General features: G+C 50.0%; 1 protein-coding gene across 1 annotated transcript; it reads left to right on the top strand.

Annotated features, from left to right (window-relative positions):
• The first annotated feature begins 5,492 nt into the window (after positions 1–5,492).
• Positions 5,493–14,338, top strand: Il9r (interleukin 9 receptor). The gene is made up of 8 exons (XM_048436056.3): positions 5,493–5,600; positions 5,926–6,037; positions 6,125–6,303; positions 7,302–7,447; positions 7,798–8,008; positions 8,463–8,568; positions 9,469–9,553; positions 10,283–14,338. Exons 1-8 carry the CDS (start codon positions 5,504–5,506, stop codon positions 10,715–10,717), a joined length of 1,371 nt encoding a protein of 456 aa, XP_048292013.3. The 5' UTR covers positions 5,493–5,503; the 3' UTR covers positions 10,718–14,338.
• Positions 14,339–17,327: the final 2,989 nt, after the last annotated feature.

The raw sequence follows: 17,327 nt of genomic DNA, 5'->3' as shown, positions 1-17,327 counted from the left end.
GCTCTATGGCCCTGAGAAGATGCACCTCAGAGGGTGAGTCTATGCGTGGGGCTCCCCTCTTCTCAAATTAACATGAGCTTCAGGAGGCAGAGAGGTGCTGTGTCCCTGGTGACGTGGGTGACACCCTTGTTTGATCTTGTCTAGTGCATTGGTCTTGACCATCTCCCAGAGATAGCGTTTTTTGCAGAGATAATCGTGAAATGCCGAACTACACAGCAGTGTTCAGGGCTGGGGTGGTGGTGGTGTCAGTGTGTCCGTGCCCCCAGGCAACAGAGAGAAGGAGAGAAAGTATTGGTGCTTGTGGAAGAAGCTTTGCTTTCTCAAGCTTCTTCGATTGAGCTAACTTTCTAGGGGGACGAAACTGAATGACCTAGGCCCAAGGTTGGTAAAGTCCCTCTAGACCTCCAGATCTTTTGAAAGCTTCATGGCAGAAGAGGATATGGAAGGCAGCGTGTGTGGGTGGAATTCCAGGTTAGCTCCGTGGGGTTGGGAGAGGCGGGCCCTGGGGTTGGGAGCAGGGAGAAGAGGGAGTGTGTGGGTGAGCAGCATTCTCCGTTTCTGGGTTACTGGGCTGCAGGAGGCTGTTTTGCTGGGATTCTGCCTTTTTTCTCTAACTTGATCTTCCCAGGACACCGATGCTCTAGGCTTACTCTTGGCCAGGCCTCAGCCTCCTAGGAGTGAACTGGAACCCATGACTTCCACTCTGGTTAAAAGTCCTGGATACCTCCAGGGTCAGGGTGGCTTTGGTAGAGACGTGGAAATGCATTTTTGTTAAGGAGTTGGGCTGGGGCAAGAGACGTGCATTATCAGGTGCCCCGAGCTGCCCATTTGGCTTAGCTTTGCGTGCAGGTGGCTTCAGGGGAGGCCCCTGCTGGTGCAGGGCACAGAGGCACTTCCTCATGAAGGCAGTGGGAGTAGTGGGGCACCATTTCCTCCCACCCACCCTCCCACCCTTCAAGTGTACAGTGTCAGTACATCTGCTTGAACCCTGCCTTAGCCAGGACCTCTTGTTCAGGCGCCGAGAGACACAGCTGGCCAAGCCTGGGTTCGGGCGAGGAATCTAAGTTAGAGGGTGGAAGAGTGCTTTCGGATGGGTAAAAAAGCCACTGGAGGGACAGAGTGAGAATGCCCGGAGGAACTCCCTAGCCACCTCCCCACCAGTTTTCCTGTTCTATCCACCCACCGCTTCTAGATCCAACCTCGTCTGAGTCCAGTCAAGTGTGCCACGGACGTCTGCCCATAGCTGCCTTTCCTGCAGGAAGTATGCGGGAAGGTGCTTCTGGGGGGCTTCCTTCTTTGCCTCAATGTCTCTGCTCCTTCCAGTCTGTCACCTTGGCCGTCACCCAGCTGGTCCACTGGTCCCCATCCTTCCGGCTCTTACCGTCCCTACTCCATCAGCATCGTGAGTGTCCTCACACACCCTGTGCACAGCAGGCTCTGGGATCCCCCTGGTGAGAGAGGAGGTCCTCACACTCTGTGGGGTTTTCCAGAGGGGAAACTCAATGCTGTGTCCACCTCTAGCCCCGTTTCCTGGCACAGCTTCCACACGCCACAGGCTCCTGCTGCTGCTGGAGAGCGTGGTGTCTCCCTCCAGAGAGAAAAGAAGACACTACTGGACAAGGTTTGCTTAAAGAGCAGACTCCTTCCATCCTTCACTGCTGTGGGCTTTGTGGGTGGGCAGGAGAATAGGGAGTTCCCCTGTCCCTGTCAGACAGAAAGCAGGGCCTCGGGATGTAACTCAGTTGGTAGGTGCATGCAAGGCCCTGCCTTCAATACCCAGTGCCAGGGAGAAAAGAAAAGAGGAGATGGCGAGATGGCTTAGTGGTTAAGGACACTTGCTGCTGGCTGGGCAGTGGTGCACACCTTTAATCGCAGCACTTGGGAGGCAGGGGCAGGTGGATCTCTGTGAGTTCGAGGCCAGCCTGGTCTGAGTTCCAGGGCTGTCAGAGTTGTTACAGAGAAACCCTGTATGGGCGAGGGGGACGGGACCTGGAATGCAGCTCAGTGGTAGAGTATTACAGTACCTCATGAGGGCATGTATGTGCACACACAAACACACACGCACACAGAGCAGGGCTTGGGTATGGCTTCTTGTAGAGTACTTACCTAGCCGTGTTCTTGCCCACAGTTATATTGTTGTTGTTGTTAATATTAATTTATATATATATATATATATATTTAAGATTTACTTATATATTTATTATGTATACAATGTTGGCATCAGATCTCATCATAGATGGCTGTGAGTCACCATGTGGTTACTGGGAATTGAACTCAGGACCTCTGGAAGAGCAGTCAGTGCTCTTAACCTCTGAGCCATCTCTCCAGTCTAATATTAAATTTTTTGAGAGGCTGGGAGGCTAGGGCTATGTCCTCACACCTGATGTGATAGGGTGTGCTGGGCAGTGGTGGGAGCTTCACATCAGGGCTTCATGCCTGGGAGCATCCATTCCAAGATGGCGGGTGTTGGTTCCTCTAGGTTCTCACAGGTTCTATAACCTGTGCTGTGGTCAGACATTTTTGGTCCCAGGCCAGCCTGTCCTCAAGGACCAGTGAGTGTTCATTTGCCTACTTCTGTCCTAAGTACCTGGCCCAAGGTCTCTCTGTCAAGGAGGGGAGACCTCCTGTCAGTGACATGTCCCAGCCTGTGCTGGTAGAGCTTTGGGAGAGAGAGGCTTGCAATGCCCAAAACTTTGGCCTCCTTGGTGAGGCCAAGCCCTAGGACTCATACATTGCACTCAGAAAGTTCATGAATGCTGTAGCAGTTTGTGGGACCCCTTCCTAAAACAGAGGGGCCAATAGTCCCATGCTAGATTAGTCTCTGGTATCTCTGGGTCCCTGTTTTCTCATTATTAGAAGGGTAGTGACCCCACCCTCCCCAAGTCACCCAGTGCAGATGGAGACACCCTGCGCAGAGGAAACACTCTCCGCCCACACAATAGCTACATTGTATCTGGCGGTTTCCAATTCTGGTGTACCTGCCTCTGGTGTCCCTGGCTAGAAACTGGGTTCACTGGGCTAGAAGTCACTCTGCTCCCTGCTCTCAAGCCATCTGCTGGTAGGGCCAGCCTGAGGCTGCAATGGGTCGATTCTCTCCAGTGGCGGCAAAGTCTCTGAGGTCTGTGCCAGTTCTCAGCTGGAAGTCGGAGCAATGCTGTGTGACTGGAGGTTTCCCTCCTGCTGGTCAGCTCCGGAATAACCAGTGAGGTTTCCTATTAATTGCAAGCTGTTTGGCCTATTAGCTCAGACTTTTACTAACTAGCTATTACAACTTAAACTGACCTGTTTTTATTAATCTGTGTAGTGCCATGTGGCCATGGCTTATCGGTGATGCTCGGACATCTTTCTCCTTTGGCAGCTAGATGGTGTCCCTCTGACTCTGCCTTCTTTTCCCCTGTATCTCTGCTTCTTTTTCCCTACTGGTTCTATTCTGCCTTACTATTGGCTAAATCAGCTTCTTTATTAACCAATGGTAATAAAGATATATTCACAGCATACAGAAGGGCATCCCACATTCTCCTTCCAGGTTCTGTGAGTCTAGGATCCTGTTCTCAGATACCCTGGGCGCATATGAGAATATATACTTTGTCCTCACTTTGCCGATAATCATCATGAGAGGAGGCATACAGTGCCTGGGAGCTTCGTCTTCATGTCCTTGGTGACCCAGGTTGCATGCTCTATCCCAAAGCTTCAGTGGTTTGTCTAGAGGTGCAGACAGACAGACAGACTGCTCGATGGTGGGTTGGAGTTAATAGAAGTCTGTCTTGGGTCAGGGGGTGGTGGTGCATGCCTTTATTTCCAGCACTCGGGAGGCAGAGGCAGGTGGATCTCTGTGAGTTCAAGGCCAACCTTGTCTACAAGAACTAGTTCCAGGAGAGCCTCCAAAGCTACAGAGAAAACCTGTCTCGAAAAACAAAACAAAACAAACAAACAAACAAAAAGAAGTCTGTCTTGGATTGTGTATACAGGCTTCTGGGTCTGTGGGTCAGGGTGCTGTCTGCTGAGGTGGCATTGACTTCTGAAAGGCCAGCACTGTGGTCTCTGTGCATGTATGTTTTCTTCTTCCTTATCGCTAATCAAGCTTGTATAACCAGGGTGGCCCTGCTTCCTGCTCAGGGGCTATCAGGAGCCATCTGTAGATGTAAATGGGGTGACAGGGCCTCAGTAGAGTCACACAGTCAGACACTTCCTGAGACATAGCTTCGGGTCCCCATCCACTTCTGGCTCCTCAGGGATCCCAGGGCTCAAGGTCTTGCTCTTCTCAGGGACTTCCCTTTGTGGGACAGCTGAGGACAGTGCATGGCATGCCGTCTGGGAAGAGCCGTCTGTTATATAGACATGCCGTCTGGGAAGAGCTGTCTGTTATATAGACATGCCGTCTGGGAAGAGCTGTCTGTCTGTTATAAAGACATTTGTTGCTGTCGTCCCCTGTGTCCCCAGGGCAGATCTCTGGGATAAGTCTGTTTCAGGAGTAGCAGGCCAGAAAACGCATAGAGTCTTGTCCTGTGACCCTGAGAAGAGCCCTGGCCCTTTATGTGACTTTACTTTTGCATTGCCAATGAACAGCCTTTCCTTGGACAGTTGTCAGAACCTAGGCAGAACGAGGCGTGGTGGCGCATGCCTTTAATCCCAGCATCCCAGCACCCAGGAGGCAGAGGCTGGAGGATTTCTGTGAGTTTGAGGACAGCCTGATCTACAGAGTGAGTTCCAGGATAGTCAGGGTTACACAGAGTGGCTCCATCTCAAAACAGACAGACAGACCGACAGACAGACAGACCAACAAGATACAAGACAAAGCACAGGTATTGCAGAGCCTAGGGTACCATGCTGAGACGGATGGCAGGAAAAAGTATGATGATTTAGGAGATCTGAGTCTGAGGGGGCAGTTTAGTGCCGAAGGCGCCAGACTTCGGTTGAGTCAATTGGCTTTTCTAAGCTTCAGTTAACCACTGAAGCTGGAGAGCTGTGCCCAGTCCTGTCCACAGGACACGGTAAGGGCACCTGCTGTGCAGAGCCCTGTGGAAAGCAGGCCTCCCATGGGGTGCCTAGCACAGGGGACACCTCTCATGGGGTGCCCAGCACAGGGGACACCTCACACAGGGGTGCCCAGCAAGGAGACACCTCCCATGGGGTGCCCAGCACAGGGGACACCTCTCATGGGGTGCCCAGCACAGGGGACACCTCTCATGGGGTGCCCAGCACAGGGGACATCTCACACAGGGGTGCCCAGCAAGGAGACACCTCCCATGGGGTGCCCAGCACAGGGAACACCTCACACAGGGGTGCCCAGCAAGGAGACACCTCTCATGGGGTGCCTAGCACAGGGACACCTCCTACAGGGGTGCTCAGCAAGGAGACACCTCCCATGGGGTGCCTAGCACAGGGGACACCTCACACAGGGGTGCCCAGCACAGGAGACAACTCACACAGGGGACACCTTCCACAGGGGACGCCTCCCGCAAGCCCTACAGTTAAGTCTTTTGCAGGTTGGCCCCTGGAGAAGATGGCAGTAAAACAGGTCCTGGGCCCCTGGTTCCTGATCTACACCTGTGTCTGCTCTTGCATCTGCTGGGGAGTCCCTGTCCCAGAGCAGGGAGCAGGTGAGCGTCTGGAGCCACATCTCCCTGAGGTAACAGCATAGAGAGGGGATCTGGGGACAAGTTGTCATCTGTGACAACCCAGGGAAACATGGGCCCAGACACTGCTGGAACCTGTCCTCAGGTGTCCTACCGCCTCCCACCACAAAGGTCTCATGTCTGAATGACCCTGGTACCATGGTTGCAACCCAGCCATCCCTAAGCCTCTCATTCTGCCCCTGACACATTCTCTTGGAACTTTCTTTGGAGTCGTTCTGGCCAGATCTCCCCCACCTACCTCAGCTCTGCCTTGAGGCCCTACTGTGTGCTCCCCCATCCCCATCCCCAGGGCTGAAGGCTGGGACGTTCACCTGCCTCAGCAACAGTCTCTTCAGGATTGACTGCCACTGGTCGGCTCCAGAAGCGGGCCTGGAATCCAGGGCCTGGCTCCTCTTTACCAGGTGAGGATGGAGGGCCAGGCCTGCTCAGGGAGGGTACAGGGTCCCCGTGGTGACGGCAGCCATGGTGCTGACACATGGCCTTTCCAGTAACCAGACGACAGATATCAGGCACAGGTGCCCGTTCCAGGGCAGTGTGTGCACCCTCACGCTGCCCCTGGAGGAGGTGTTGGTGCCCACTGACGTCTTCACCATCACTTTTCATCGTCTCGTCCTGGGGCAGGAGCAGGTCAGCTTGGTGGACTCGCAGTTCCAGCCGTGGAGGCACAGTGAGTAGAACACCCCTGCCAGCAGTGCCTGAGAATCCTTACCAAGCAGGCCTGGATGCAGATAGGACCCTGGGAAGCAGGCATAATGGCTGCTGCAGAGTCAGAGTCTGGGCAAAGAATGAAAAGACGTGGTTAGGTGGGGGTAGAGACTGCAGCCTGAGAGCTACTGGAATGTCCTCTGTTGGAGGAGGGGCCGCTTGTTCTTCCCAAAATAATCACACAGAAACTGTATTAATTTAACCACTGCTTGGCCCATTAGTTCTAGCTTCTTTTTTTTAATATTTATTAATTTATTATGTATACAATATTCTTTCTGTGTGTCTGCCTGCAGGCCAGAAGAGAGCACCAGATCTCATTACAGATGGTTGTGAGCCACCATGTGGTTGCTGGGAATTGAACTCAGGACCTTTGGAAGAGCAGGCAATGCTCTTAACCACTGGACCATCTCTTCAGCCCCCTAGTTCTAGCTTCTTATTGGCTAACTCTTACATATTAATTTAACCCATTTCTATTAATCTGTGTATCGCCATGTGGCAGTGGCTTACCAGCAAAGTTTCAGCATGTCTGACTCTGGCAGCCGCTCCATAGCGTCTCTCTGATTCCACCTCCTTTCTCCCAGCATTCAGCCTAGCTTTCCCTGCCTACCTAAGTTCTGTCTTGCTATAGGTCCAAAGCAGTTTCTTTATTCGTTCATGGTAATCACAGCACACAGAGGGGATTCCCACATTAACACTCCTGTCACAACAGGAATTATTCTGGAAGGACACCAGGAAAAACTTCCTGCAGCCAACTGTGAAGGAAGTTACCTTGCTTCAGGGACTTAAGGAAGTCACTCACTGCCTTTCCCCAAGCAATTTTCCTGACTTAGTCTTCAGATGATGTCCCTGGTCTGAAGGAGCCTTGACCATGACCTCTTGGGAATGTCCTTGGTCCCGGTTCTGGCCATGCTGAGGGACACAATGGTAGCTGCAGCCTCACTGGGCCCCTCCTTGTTTCAGTTAAGCTGGATCCCCCCTTGGATCTGCAGAGCAACATCAGCTCTGGGCGTTGTGTCCTGACCTGGAGCATCCATTTTGCTCTGGAGCCCTGGCTCTCAGACCTCAACTATGAGCTGGCCTTCAAGAAGCAGGAAGAGTCCTGGGAGGTAACTTGGTGGTAGCTAGAGTCAGTGGTGAGGACAGAGGGAGTCAGGATTAGATGTACATGTATGTGCTGGCTACATACAAACCTGCGTTTGTATGTGTGTCTATGAACATAGTGTGTGAGTGTGCCCGTTTGTACATGTTAGCTTTTATGTGTGCGTGTCTTTGCTATGTGCTTCTCTGGCTGAATGTATAACTGGACAGAGTGTGTGAATGTGGTAAAGGTGTACATGTACCCACTGGTGTGTGTGTGTGTGTGTGTGTGTGTGTGTGTGTATGCGAGTGGGCTTGTTGGTACATGTGTGTTCATTCTTTAGGGCCCTGCGCTCAGTCAAATGCCCCAACCCTGCAGCAGGCCCGGCGCAAGGACCGTATTGTTGGAGTGACATGGCTCAGCCTTGAAGCCGTGGAGCTGAACCCTGGCTCCATCTACGAGGCCAGACTTCGTGTCCAGATGACTTTGCCAGAGGAGGATTACATGGCAGAGGGGAGATACTATAAGAGCCATTGGAGTGAGTGGAGCCAGCCTGTGTCCTTTCCTTCTCCCCGGAGATGGAGACAGGGTAGGTGCTGTGTGGTGGGTGCTTGGTCACAGCCTGGCCTGAGTCTCTGTTCCTTGGTTCCTCCTGCCTCTCCTCCATTTCATCAACCTACAGCCCCCTCTTGTTTCTGGATGTGCTAGTTCATAGCTAGTGGCCACGAGAAGCAAGGGTGTCCAGGACTGCACACTGGCTGCTTCTCTCTGAGGCTGGATGAGACCTGGGTTTCCTTTGTGAGTTTTGGGATGATCCTTTGTACAGTGGTGACACCAGCTGTATGACGGGGGGAAAGGAGGGGTGCAGATGAGGTCACCCCAGGAACATCAGAGGTTCACAACACAAGCCCCAAGGCCCATCCTTAACTCTTTCTGTTTTGGCTCAGAGAACTAACAGTGACTCCCCTCCCCCTTACCATGTGGACTTAGGGGAACATCCTGGCACTTAGGCTACTCACAACCATGGATGTTTCTGCCCACAGACTTCCTGCTCCCATCCTGGCGGTGGTCGGATAGCATCCTTGTTGCTGTGTCTGTCTTTCTTCTGCTGACCGGCCTTATTCACCTTCTGTTCAAACTGTCACCCAGGTAGGTAGCCAGTGTGTTTGTGTGCATGCGTGTGTGTGTGAATGAATTGTGGCATGCATGTAAGTGTGCTGGAATACACGTATGTTGACAGAGGTTTCTGTCCCACTTGGTCCCACAGCTGTTCAGTCCTAAAGAAACACACAGAGGTCTACATTAATTATAAACTGATTGGCCTAATAGCTCAGGTTTTCTTATTAACTAATTTTACATCTTAAATTAGTCTATAATTCTTGTCTTGCTAGCCGCGTGGCTTGCTACCTTTTATCAGTGAGGTGTTCTCATCTTGCTTCTGTGTCGACTGCAGACTGACCCCTTCATCCTCCCAGAAGTCTCCTGCTCTCGTCACCCTGCCTCTACTTCCTGCCTGGCTACTGGCGAATCAGCATTTTATTAAAGCAATACAAGACCATTGTCCCACAGCACACATGTATTAGTATGTGAGACTGGGGAAACACGGCGGCCTGCTGATGGCACAGATATTGTCTCTGGAGCTTTTGGCTTCATCTGAGAGCTAAGGACACAGCTGGTTGCTTCCAGGCCCTGAACCCACTATTGGAGAGTGCACACAGTGACCCACCCACATTGGCTCCCATTCTGGGGTTCATTCAGAGGTTTTATTTATGTATTTATTTTTGATGGCTATTACTGCATTGCCGACTTTGGCCCTCAAAAAATGGGCTGAAGTGATCTCATGCCTTAGCCTCCCGGGTAGATGATATAATACGCATGTGTTGCTGTGCTTAGTGGCCTTTGAGGACAGGCTTGTGTGTAGTGGGCTGGCATCTGGTAGGCAGAATGGAGCTCCAGTCTTGGCAGTGACCTTAAGCCTTCTGAAGTGTGGCATTAGGAAAGGCTTCTATCTTGGTCACTTTGCTCCTGACTTTTCTATTTTGGTTTCAGGATGAAGAGAATTATCTACCAGAATGTTCCCTCCCCAGCACCTTTCTTCCTTCCTCTCTACAGTGTGTACAATGGGAACTTCCAGGTGTGTGCCGGGGAACTTCAGGGAGGCAGGGTCAAGTCTGGCACTACAGGGCAGATATGCCTAGAAGTCTGCCTTGTGTAAGCAAAGTTTGGGCTTAGACTGGGTGCATGAGCAGAGGGGGCCCGTCTATGCTCCGAGTCTCTTCTGTACATAGAGTAGGCTTACATTTGTACCCCATCTCTAATGGGCACGTATTTTGCTGTATTTGTGGGATGGTGTTGTGGGCCAGCTTTCCCGAGCACAGCAATGGTGGAGGATTCTAGTCCCGCTGAGAGACAGCATTCTTTGGGAGGCTAAGCAACAGTGGGAGGCTAAGCCCTCTTGTTGCTCCGCAGAGGCTCCGGACTTTGTCTCTAGTTTTGTGCGTTGCTGCATTTTTGGGGGGGGGGGTCGTCCTCTATCTGCACCTGCTGGGTGGCCCTGGACGAGCGTTCTGCCATAGTTTTGATTTGTCTTTGGTACCTGTTAAATCTTTCCCTTTCTCTTTGGCTCCTGGTTCATGCTGCTATAAGCCTGTGGCCTCGGGCTGAGGGGGGACCTGAGAGGCCTGAAGAGGCTCAGTGCTTCACAGGTGGGAGGAAGATAGAATGCTCTGGGCCCAGGCACGCCTTAGCTTACTTCCTGGAGGAGGAGATCTGGCGGGGTGGGGGTGGGGGTGGGCCTGCTGCTTCCAGGGTAAGTCCTGAACACACTACCTAAGCCCTTCTCCTGCCTCCTGCTCTGATGCAGACCTGGACAGGGGCCCACAGAACTGGACCGCAACCAAGACGGAATGGTGTCAGCACTCCATCAGGAGGCTCAGAGACCAGCATCTGGGAGGCCATTACATCCCTCACCTACAGCCCAGCGCGCCCTGCACAGTTTTCCAGCCTGCAGTGGGAAGGCGCAGGCCCTGGCTTCTCAGGGCCACCGGGCTTGGCGCACGTGCTGCCTGCAGGGTGTCTGGAGCTGGAAGGACAGCCATCTGCCTACCTGCCCCAGGAGGGCTGGGCTTCTCCAGTCTCTGTCCGACCCCCTCCGCTGGACTCAGACAGGGGCGACAGCGACTATTGCATCTTGGTCTCCTGTGAGGAGCCCTGCCCCTCAGCCTTCCCAGAACATATCCAGAGCCCTGAGCTCACACAGCCGCAGCCTGTGGCCCTTCCTGTGTCCAGCAGGACCTGACCCCTACCGAGGGATGTGGGTATTTTCTTCCCTCCTACTCTGGGAGGGTACTAGACTCAGTCCCAGCCTGTCTCAGCCGGATGGACCATGTCTGTTTTGGGGAGGTGAACTAAAGACCCTGGGACTGCTCCTTGGGTGGCTGTGGGAGCCCAGAGAGGAGGCAGCTGTGCATTGGTCAGAGCCCATGTGGATGGAAGCAGCAGGCTGTTACTCAAGGCTCCGCCCTGTCCTGCTGCGGGGAGGCCTCCACACTCAGCCTCTCCTCATCAGGTTTCCTTCTCCCCCTCCCGGCTTTGTCCCAGTCCGGAAAGGAGCGTGTGGTGGGTAGCTTGGTCTGTCCTCATAACCTTAAAGGGTTAGCCTGGGCCAAGGGAATCCTTCTGAGACAGTATGAACAAGTGAAGTGTCCCTTTTCTGTCCCTTCCTGAAGTGCCTTCCCCACTAGGACTGAAAGGGATTTTTTGACTGTTCCAGACTATGGATGACTGGAGTTGGGGAGAATGGTGTAACTCTGAGTGAGCGGGCTGTCCATCTCCAAGATCAGCAAGATGGAGTCTCGCTGAATGACGCTAAGAAGTCTTACCATCTGTATTAGTCACTGTTCGGTTGCTGTGATAAAAACACCGTGACCAAAAGTGACTTAGAGAAACAAGCGTTTATTTTGGTTTAAGGTTCCAGAGGCCGAGGAATATATCAGTGCAGAGACGTCCCAGTAGGAGCAGGAAGCTGAGAGCGCACTTGTTAACTAAAAGTGCGAAGCAGATTGAACCGGAAGTGATGTTTTCTTCCTCAAGCAAGGCTCCGCCTCCTAGGTTCCGCTGCCTCCCCACACAGTGCCTCCAGCTGGGGACCAAGGGTACACACACACACACACACACACACACACACACACACACACGAGTGAGCCTATGGGGGATGTTCTCATGCAACCCACCTCGCCACCTCCTGTCCCCAACCTCCCATTGTTCCTAGGAGAAAGACCGAAGCCACTAGACAGATTGGAAGTGGCTACTCCTCAGCGACTGTGGCCTGAGAGGAGCACCGATCTCCTACCGCCTTGAGTGCTCCAGAGGGGATGACGGGCAGACCAGACTGTGGCTGTTATTTTCCTAGAAGTTGATACTTTGAGATTCTTAAAGGATAAGCGTAGAAACAATGGTAGCACGAAGATGATTTCTGAGGCCGTAACAACGTGCGTGCGTGCGGAAACTACTGCGTGGTAGGCGTGGTGAGTGGGTGTGGTGTTGTGGGTTAGAGCTGGTGCTCCGGAGGGCTCACAAAGCTGCCCCGGGGTAAGTATTGGCTCAGTAGACCCTCCACGGCATGATGGCCTAGTTAGAACCGAGAGAGCTGGGGTCTCCCTCCAGGCCGGTTCCCTGCCTTACCCGTGCTGGCATGCAGAGATTTTCAATCAAGGATAAGGCTTCTATTTAGAATAAGTCCTTCGACGAAATAACAATTTCTCAGGTAGAGGAGATTTCTAATTTTACCTTTTAATTTTATTTTTAAATTTATCTCTCATTTCAAAAATTACCTTTTTTGAATAGACACAGTATATACACTTACATAAATACTACTCTGGCCTCTGCCATCTGCTTCTTTTTATATATTTATTTATTTTGAGTTTTTGTTTTTGAGACAGGGTTTCTTTGTGTAGCTCTGGCTGTCCTGAAACTCGCTTCGTAGATCAGGCTATCCTTGAACTAAAGTTTGTGTGTTTTGTAGGTCATGGAATGATCTGTGAAAACTTTTAACGACTAAAATTTCACAAAAGGTAATTTAAGATTTTGGAATCTGGATTTTTTTGTTTTATTTTGTTTTTTGTTTTTTGAGACACGGTTTTTCAGTAGCTTTGGAGCCTGTCCTGGAACTCACTCCATAAACCAGGCTGGCCTTACAGAGATCCACCTGCCTCTGCCTCTGTCTGGAGTGCTGGGATTAAAAGTGTGTGCCACCACCTGGCAATCGGGATTTTTTTATTGCACCTCTGTAATAACATTTCCATGACTGTCACTGCTCTCACAAAAAGAAGCAAGTTGTAATTGATGAAAATAATAGTCAGCAATTATTTCAAAGTGTAGTAATTAACGCTGACATTGGTTACTAGACAGCCTTCACTCCATTTGCCTGGGTGTGTGATTAATATATGTTACTTAGAAGTTTGAAGAAGGATGGAAAAACTTAATGGCAATTCACTCAAAATACAAAAGTAACAACTCATTGAAAAGATTCATTCTGCCAGGCATAGCAGCTGCACATTGTTAATCACAGCATTTGGGAAGCTGGGGCAGATGAATCTCTGAGTCTGAGGGCAGCCTGGTCTACAGAGTGAGTTTCAAGACAGGCTCCAAAGCTACAGAGAAACCCTGTTTTGAAAAACCAAAAACATGAGAAAAAACAAACAAACAAACAAAAACCCAAAACCAAAAAGAACAAAAAAAGAGAACAAACTAATCCCACCCCCAAAACAAAACAAAAACAAACAAACAAAAACCAATGACAAAACCAAGCAAAATACCCAGAAGAGGAAAAGCTGATCTTTATTTAGTGAAGATGTACATAATCTTAATAAAGGCATTTCAGAATCCACCGTCTGGGCTCTGTCACACACCGACGGCCAATTCTCAGGGATGAATCTTGTTGTTTGGTTATAAAGGGCCTACGTCAGAGTTTCCTCCAGTGTCCAGGAGCAAGGCTATTGAGAAACCTCAGGTACATAATACAATCAGATCATTTTAGAGGGAGTGTCTGCGCAGTTCTCCGAGTCTGTGATAGTTTATTTACATCAACTCATGGTATCTAGAAAAGTTAAAGCAGTGGAGTTTTTGCTGGGCTGGGTGTGGCTCAAAGGTAGAGGGCTTATCTAGCCGCGAAGCCCGTGTTAGCCCTGTTAGACGAGTGCTCCCAGAGTCCTGTGTGTGCGGTTCATCTCCCGCAGCCCTTAGCTTAGGTTCAGGAGTGAACAAAGGCTTTCTATACCCTTATATATTTAAATAATTATTTTGTCTTATAAATGTATATTTTGCTTTTCTTTCATGTGTACATTTGAAACAAGTCTCTTTTTTTCCCCATTTAAAAAAATATTTGTGCAGTGCCCTCAGAGGCCAGCAGAGGGCATCAGGTCGCAGGGCACCGAATCCTGATTCTCTGGAAGAGCAGTTGGTGTCTCTAAACGATGAGTCATCTCTCCAGCCCCAAAGAGGCCTTTACTGTCAGCATATCTATAAGAATTCTTTCTAAAATGAACTCTGATATCAAAGGTTTGTAGGGTCCTCTCCAGTAAAAATCCCGTGACAGTCTGTCAGATTTGAACACCAGTTAAGATTTTGTCACATTCTTTACCCCTGTAGGTTTCTCTGTTGTGTGGCTTCTCTGCTGTCTTGTAAGGGCTGAACAATAGTTGGAGACTTGACCACACACCTTGCGTTTCTCCAGTTTCTGTCCAGATTGAACTCTTTAATAAAGTTTGAACTTTGAAGCAAAATCCCGTGTCACAATCTCCCCTCTAGTGAGGCTGACCTGGAGTGTGAGTCCATTGAAGAAAAATACACTTTGAAGGTTGATGAAGCATTTTTTTTTCTGTAATGATTCTTTGAAATTTTAATATACTGGTATTTAGGGTTTGAGCTGTTGTCAAAGTCGTTATAGATTTTTTACATTGATAAATATCCTTTGCAGTATAAATATCCTGCAATTATTTACATTAGATCCATTAATAAAAGCTTCCTTATTTTCTTTACATGTGTATTGGGTTTTCTGAGTATCCATATCTCAGAAAGTCCACATCATTATTAATTTTCTATTTGTGTGTGGGTGTTCTGTCTGTACGTATGTCTGTGCACCATGGTTGAGTAGCATGCCCAAGGAGGCCAGAAGAGGGCATCAGGTCCCTGGAACAGGTCCCCCTGGTACTGGGGTTACAGACAGTTGTGAACCACTGTGTGGGCGCTGGGAATCAAACTCAGTTCTCTGCGAGAGCAGCCAGTGACTTAACTCTGAGCCATCTAACACCTGAGTTTGGAACTGATAGTGGGTGTGTAGCAAATGTCCATCAGTTATCTGGGCACAGAGGGTCCTGTGTGCTGACTGCAGGCTGAGAACGCTCCCTTGCAGAAGCAACGGATCACATTTACAGATTGGCCCTGTTTCTAAAGCTCTTGTCTACAGAAACACCTGAATGGAAGCTTGCCCCAGTGACACATTGTTCAGATTATTAGCCAAAGGGATTGGGATCCTTTTTGGAGTTCCCGAAATTCCATTTTAGAGGAGGAGCATGTTGTAGAATGGCTGTGACTGTTTCTTCTCCAAACACGGCTCATCGAAGCTAAACTGGCCAGACATGAGTGTGTGTCTCACAGATTTTCTGTTCTTGGTCTCTGTTAGCAGCGACACTTGCTTTTGTTAGCAGCCGGACACAGGTTATGTCCACCACAAAGGGAGTTTTGACCGCTCACCCTTCAGTGTGACCTGTCAAGGCCGCCGTTCTAGGTCTCGGGAAGAGATGCTCTATGCTCCGTTCTTGTGACAATTATCCCACTCAGTGGGCTCTGGGTACAGTTTATGCCCTAACACATAGAGCTGTGCCAAGCCTGGGACACCAGCAGAAGAGGGTAAAGTAAAGGCCCCGTGGTTTGAGTGGCACATGAACATCACAGCGTACAGGCCAATGCGACCTGAGAACTTCCAGAGCCGGTCAGGAACTCACAGCGGCCAAGACGGCAGTGGTGTAGGGGAGCTGAAGCCTGCGGCCCTTCTCCCTGGGGCTCTTTTCTAATAGGGCATTGTGTAACTAGGAGAAATCTCTGAACCTCCACTTCCTCAGGAGCCTCGGAAGGGGAGGCCCTCCTACACATTTGTGGCTTCCTAGGGTGGGCGTGGGGCGGCTGCGTCTGCCCAGCACAACGGTAAGAAGAGAGGACAGGCATATTTTGGGTGACCTAAGAATGGATGAGAGGCTCCAACAATCTCTAGACCAGATGAATGTTGGCAGTCTTGCCTGAATGAAGGTAACCCACAGATATGGGGGGCGGTCAAATAACTTGTTTTGAGATTAAGCAAATATCGATTTTATTGAAAAATTACCATATGCAGCATGTTCAGAGAATAAAAGTAGTTATAAAAGCTAAATCTAGCTACTCAGCCCTTACTTTGTAATTAGCACCCGGTGTTTAGAATGCTCTGCTTCCACACAACTAGCACATCTCTTAAAACATTTTCTTTTTAGCTCCCAAAGTCCAGTTGAAGAGTGGAAGGAGTGAGAATCTGAGCAAAGGGGTCAAGACCATGATGGGTTCACCCACTGAAACAGTCTGCCTGAGCTAATGGGAGCTCACCAACTCCAGCTGGACTGGGAAGGAACAAGCATAGGACCAAACTAGTCCCTCTGAATGTGGTTGGCAGTTGCATGGCTGGGGCAGACTGAGGGGTCACTGGCAGTTGCCCCAGGATTTATCCCAATTGCATGTACTGGCTTTTTGGGAACTTACTCTCTTTGGATGGATACCTTGCTCAGCCTAGATATGGTAGGAAGGGCCTTGGACCTTCCCCAAAGCAATGTGCCTTAACGTCTCTGAGTATTGAATGGGGGTTATGTGGAGGGAATGAGAAGAGAGGAGGAGGGGAACTTGAATGGTATGTATAATGAAAAAGATAGTTTGTTTTCTTTTTAAAATAAAATAAAATAAAAGCAGAAAAAATTTTTCCTTTTTTCTTATAAGTATTTTATTTATTTAATTTTATTTATTTGTTTTTTCATTTATTTATTTATTACATACTAATCCCAGTTCTCCCTCCCTCCTCTCCTCCCAGTCCCTTTCCTTCCTCCACCCATCCCCCATCAGCTCCTCAGAGAGGGTAAGGCCTCCCCTGGGAAGTCAACTAAGTCTCCCATCACCTTGTTGAGGCAGGACCAAGGCTCTCCCACCACCTCCCGCCACCCCACTTATCCTCCCTCCCGCCCCCATGCCTAGGCTGAGCAAGGTATCTCCATAGAGAACGGGCTTGCCAAAGTCAGTTCATGCATTAGGGTTAGATCCTGGTCCCACTGCCAGTGACCCCACATACTGTCCAAGCCACACCATTGTCACCTGATTCAGGGGACCTAGTTTGGTCCTATGAAGGTTTTCAGGCTGTCAGTCCAGAGTCAGTAGGCTCCCACTAACTAGGGTCAGCTTGTTCTGTGGGTTCCCCATCATGGTCATGACCCCTTTGTTCATATTATCGCTCTTCCTTCTCTCTCTTCGATTGTACTCTGGGAGCTCAGCCCTGTGGTCAGTTGTGGGTTCTGGCATCTCTGGAGTTGTGGGCTGTAGACTGATTATTCTTTGCTTTGTGTCTGATATCCACTTATAAGTGAGTACATATTATATTTGTCTTTCTGGGTCTGGGTTACCTCACTCAGGAGGTTTTTTTCTAGTTCCATCCATTTGCCTGCAAATTTCAAGTTGTCATTGTTTTTTACTGCTGAGTGGTACTCCTTTGTGGAAATGTACATTTTCCTTATCCATTCTTTGGTTGAGAAGCATCTAGGTTGTTTCCAGGTTCTGGCTGTTACGGGTAATGCTGCTATGAATGTGGTTGAGCAAATGAACGTGGTGGCATCTCGTCTACT

This window comes from Myodes glareolus, chromosome 9 (genome assembly GCF_982192425.1).
Source record: "Myodes glareolus chromosome 9, mMyoGla1.1, whole genome shotgun sequence".
Lineage (NCBI taxonomy): Eukaryota > Metazoa > Chordata > Mammalia > Rodentia > Cricetidae > Myodes > Myodes glareolus.
The sequence above is the reverse complement of the archived record's forward strand: the minus strand, read 5'-3'. Positions and strand labels throughout refer to the sequence as shown.

What these genes read in the sequence shown, in the direction of transcription:
- Il9r (XM_048436056.3), top strand. Translation starts at nt 5,504, where the DNA reads ATGGCAGTAAAACAGGTCCTGGGCCCCTGGTTCCTGATCTACACCTGT. An exon ending in GCCTGGCTCCTCTTTACCAG is followed by an intron (nt 6,038 to 6,124) that starts GTGAGGATGGAG and finishes TGGCCTTTCCAG; the next exon opens with TAACCAGACGACAGATATCA. An exon ending in GTTCCAGCCGTGGAGGCACA is followed by an intron (nt 6,304 to 7,301) that starts GTGAGTAGAACA and finishes TCCTTGTTTCAG; the next exon opens with TTAAGCTGGATCCCCCCTTG.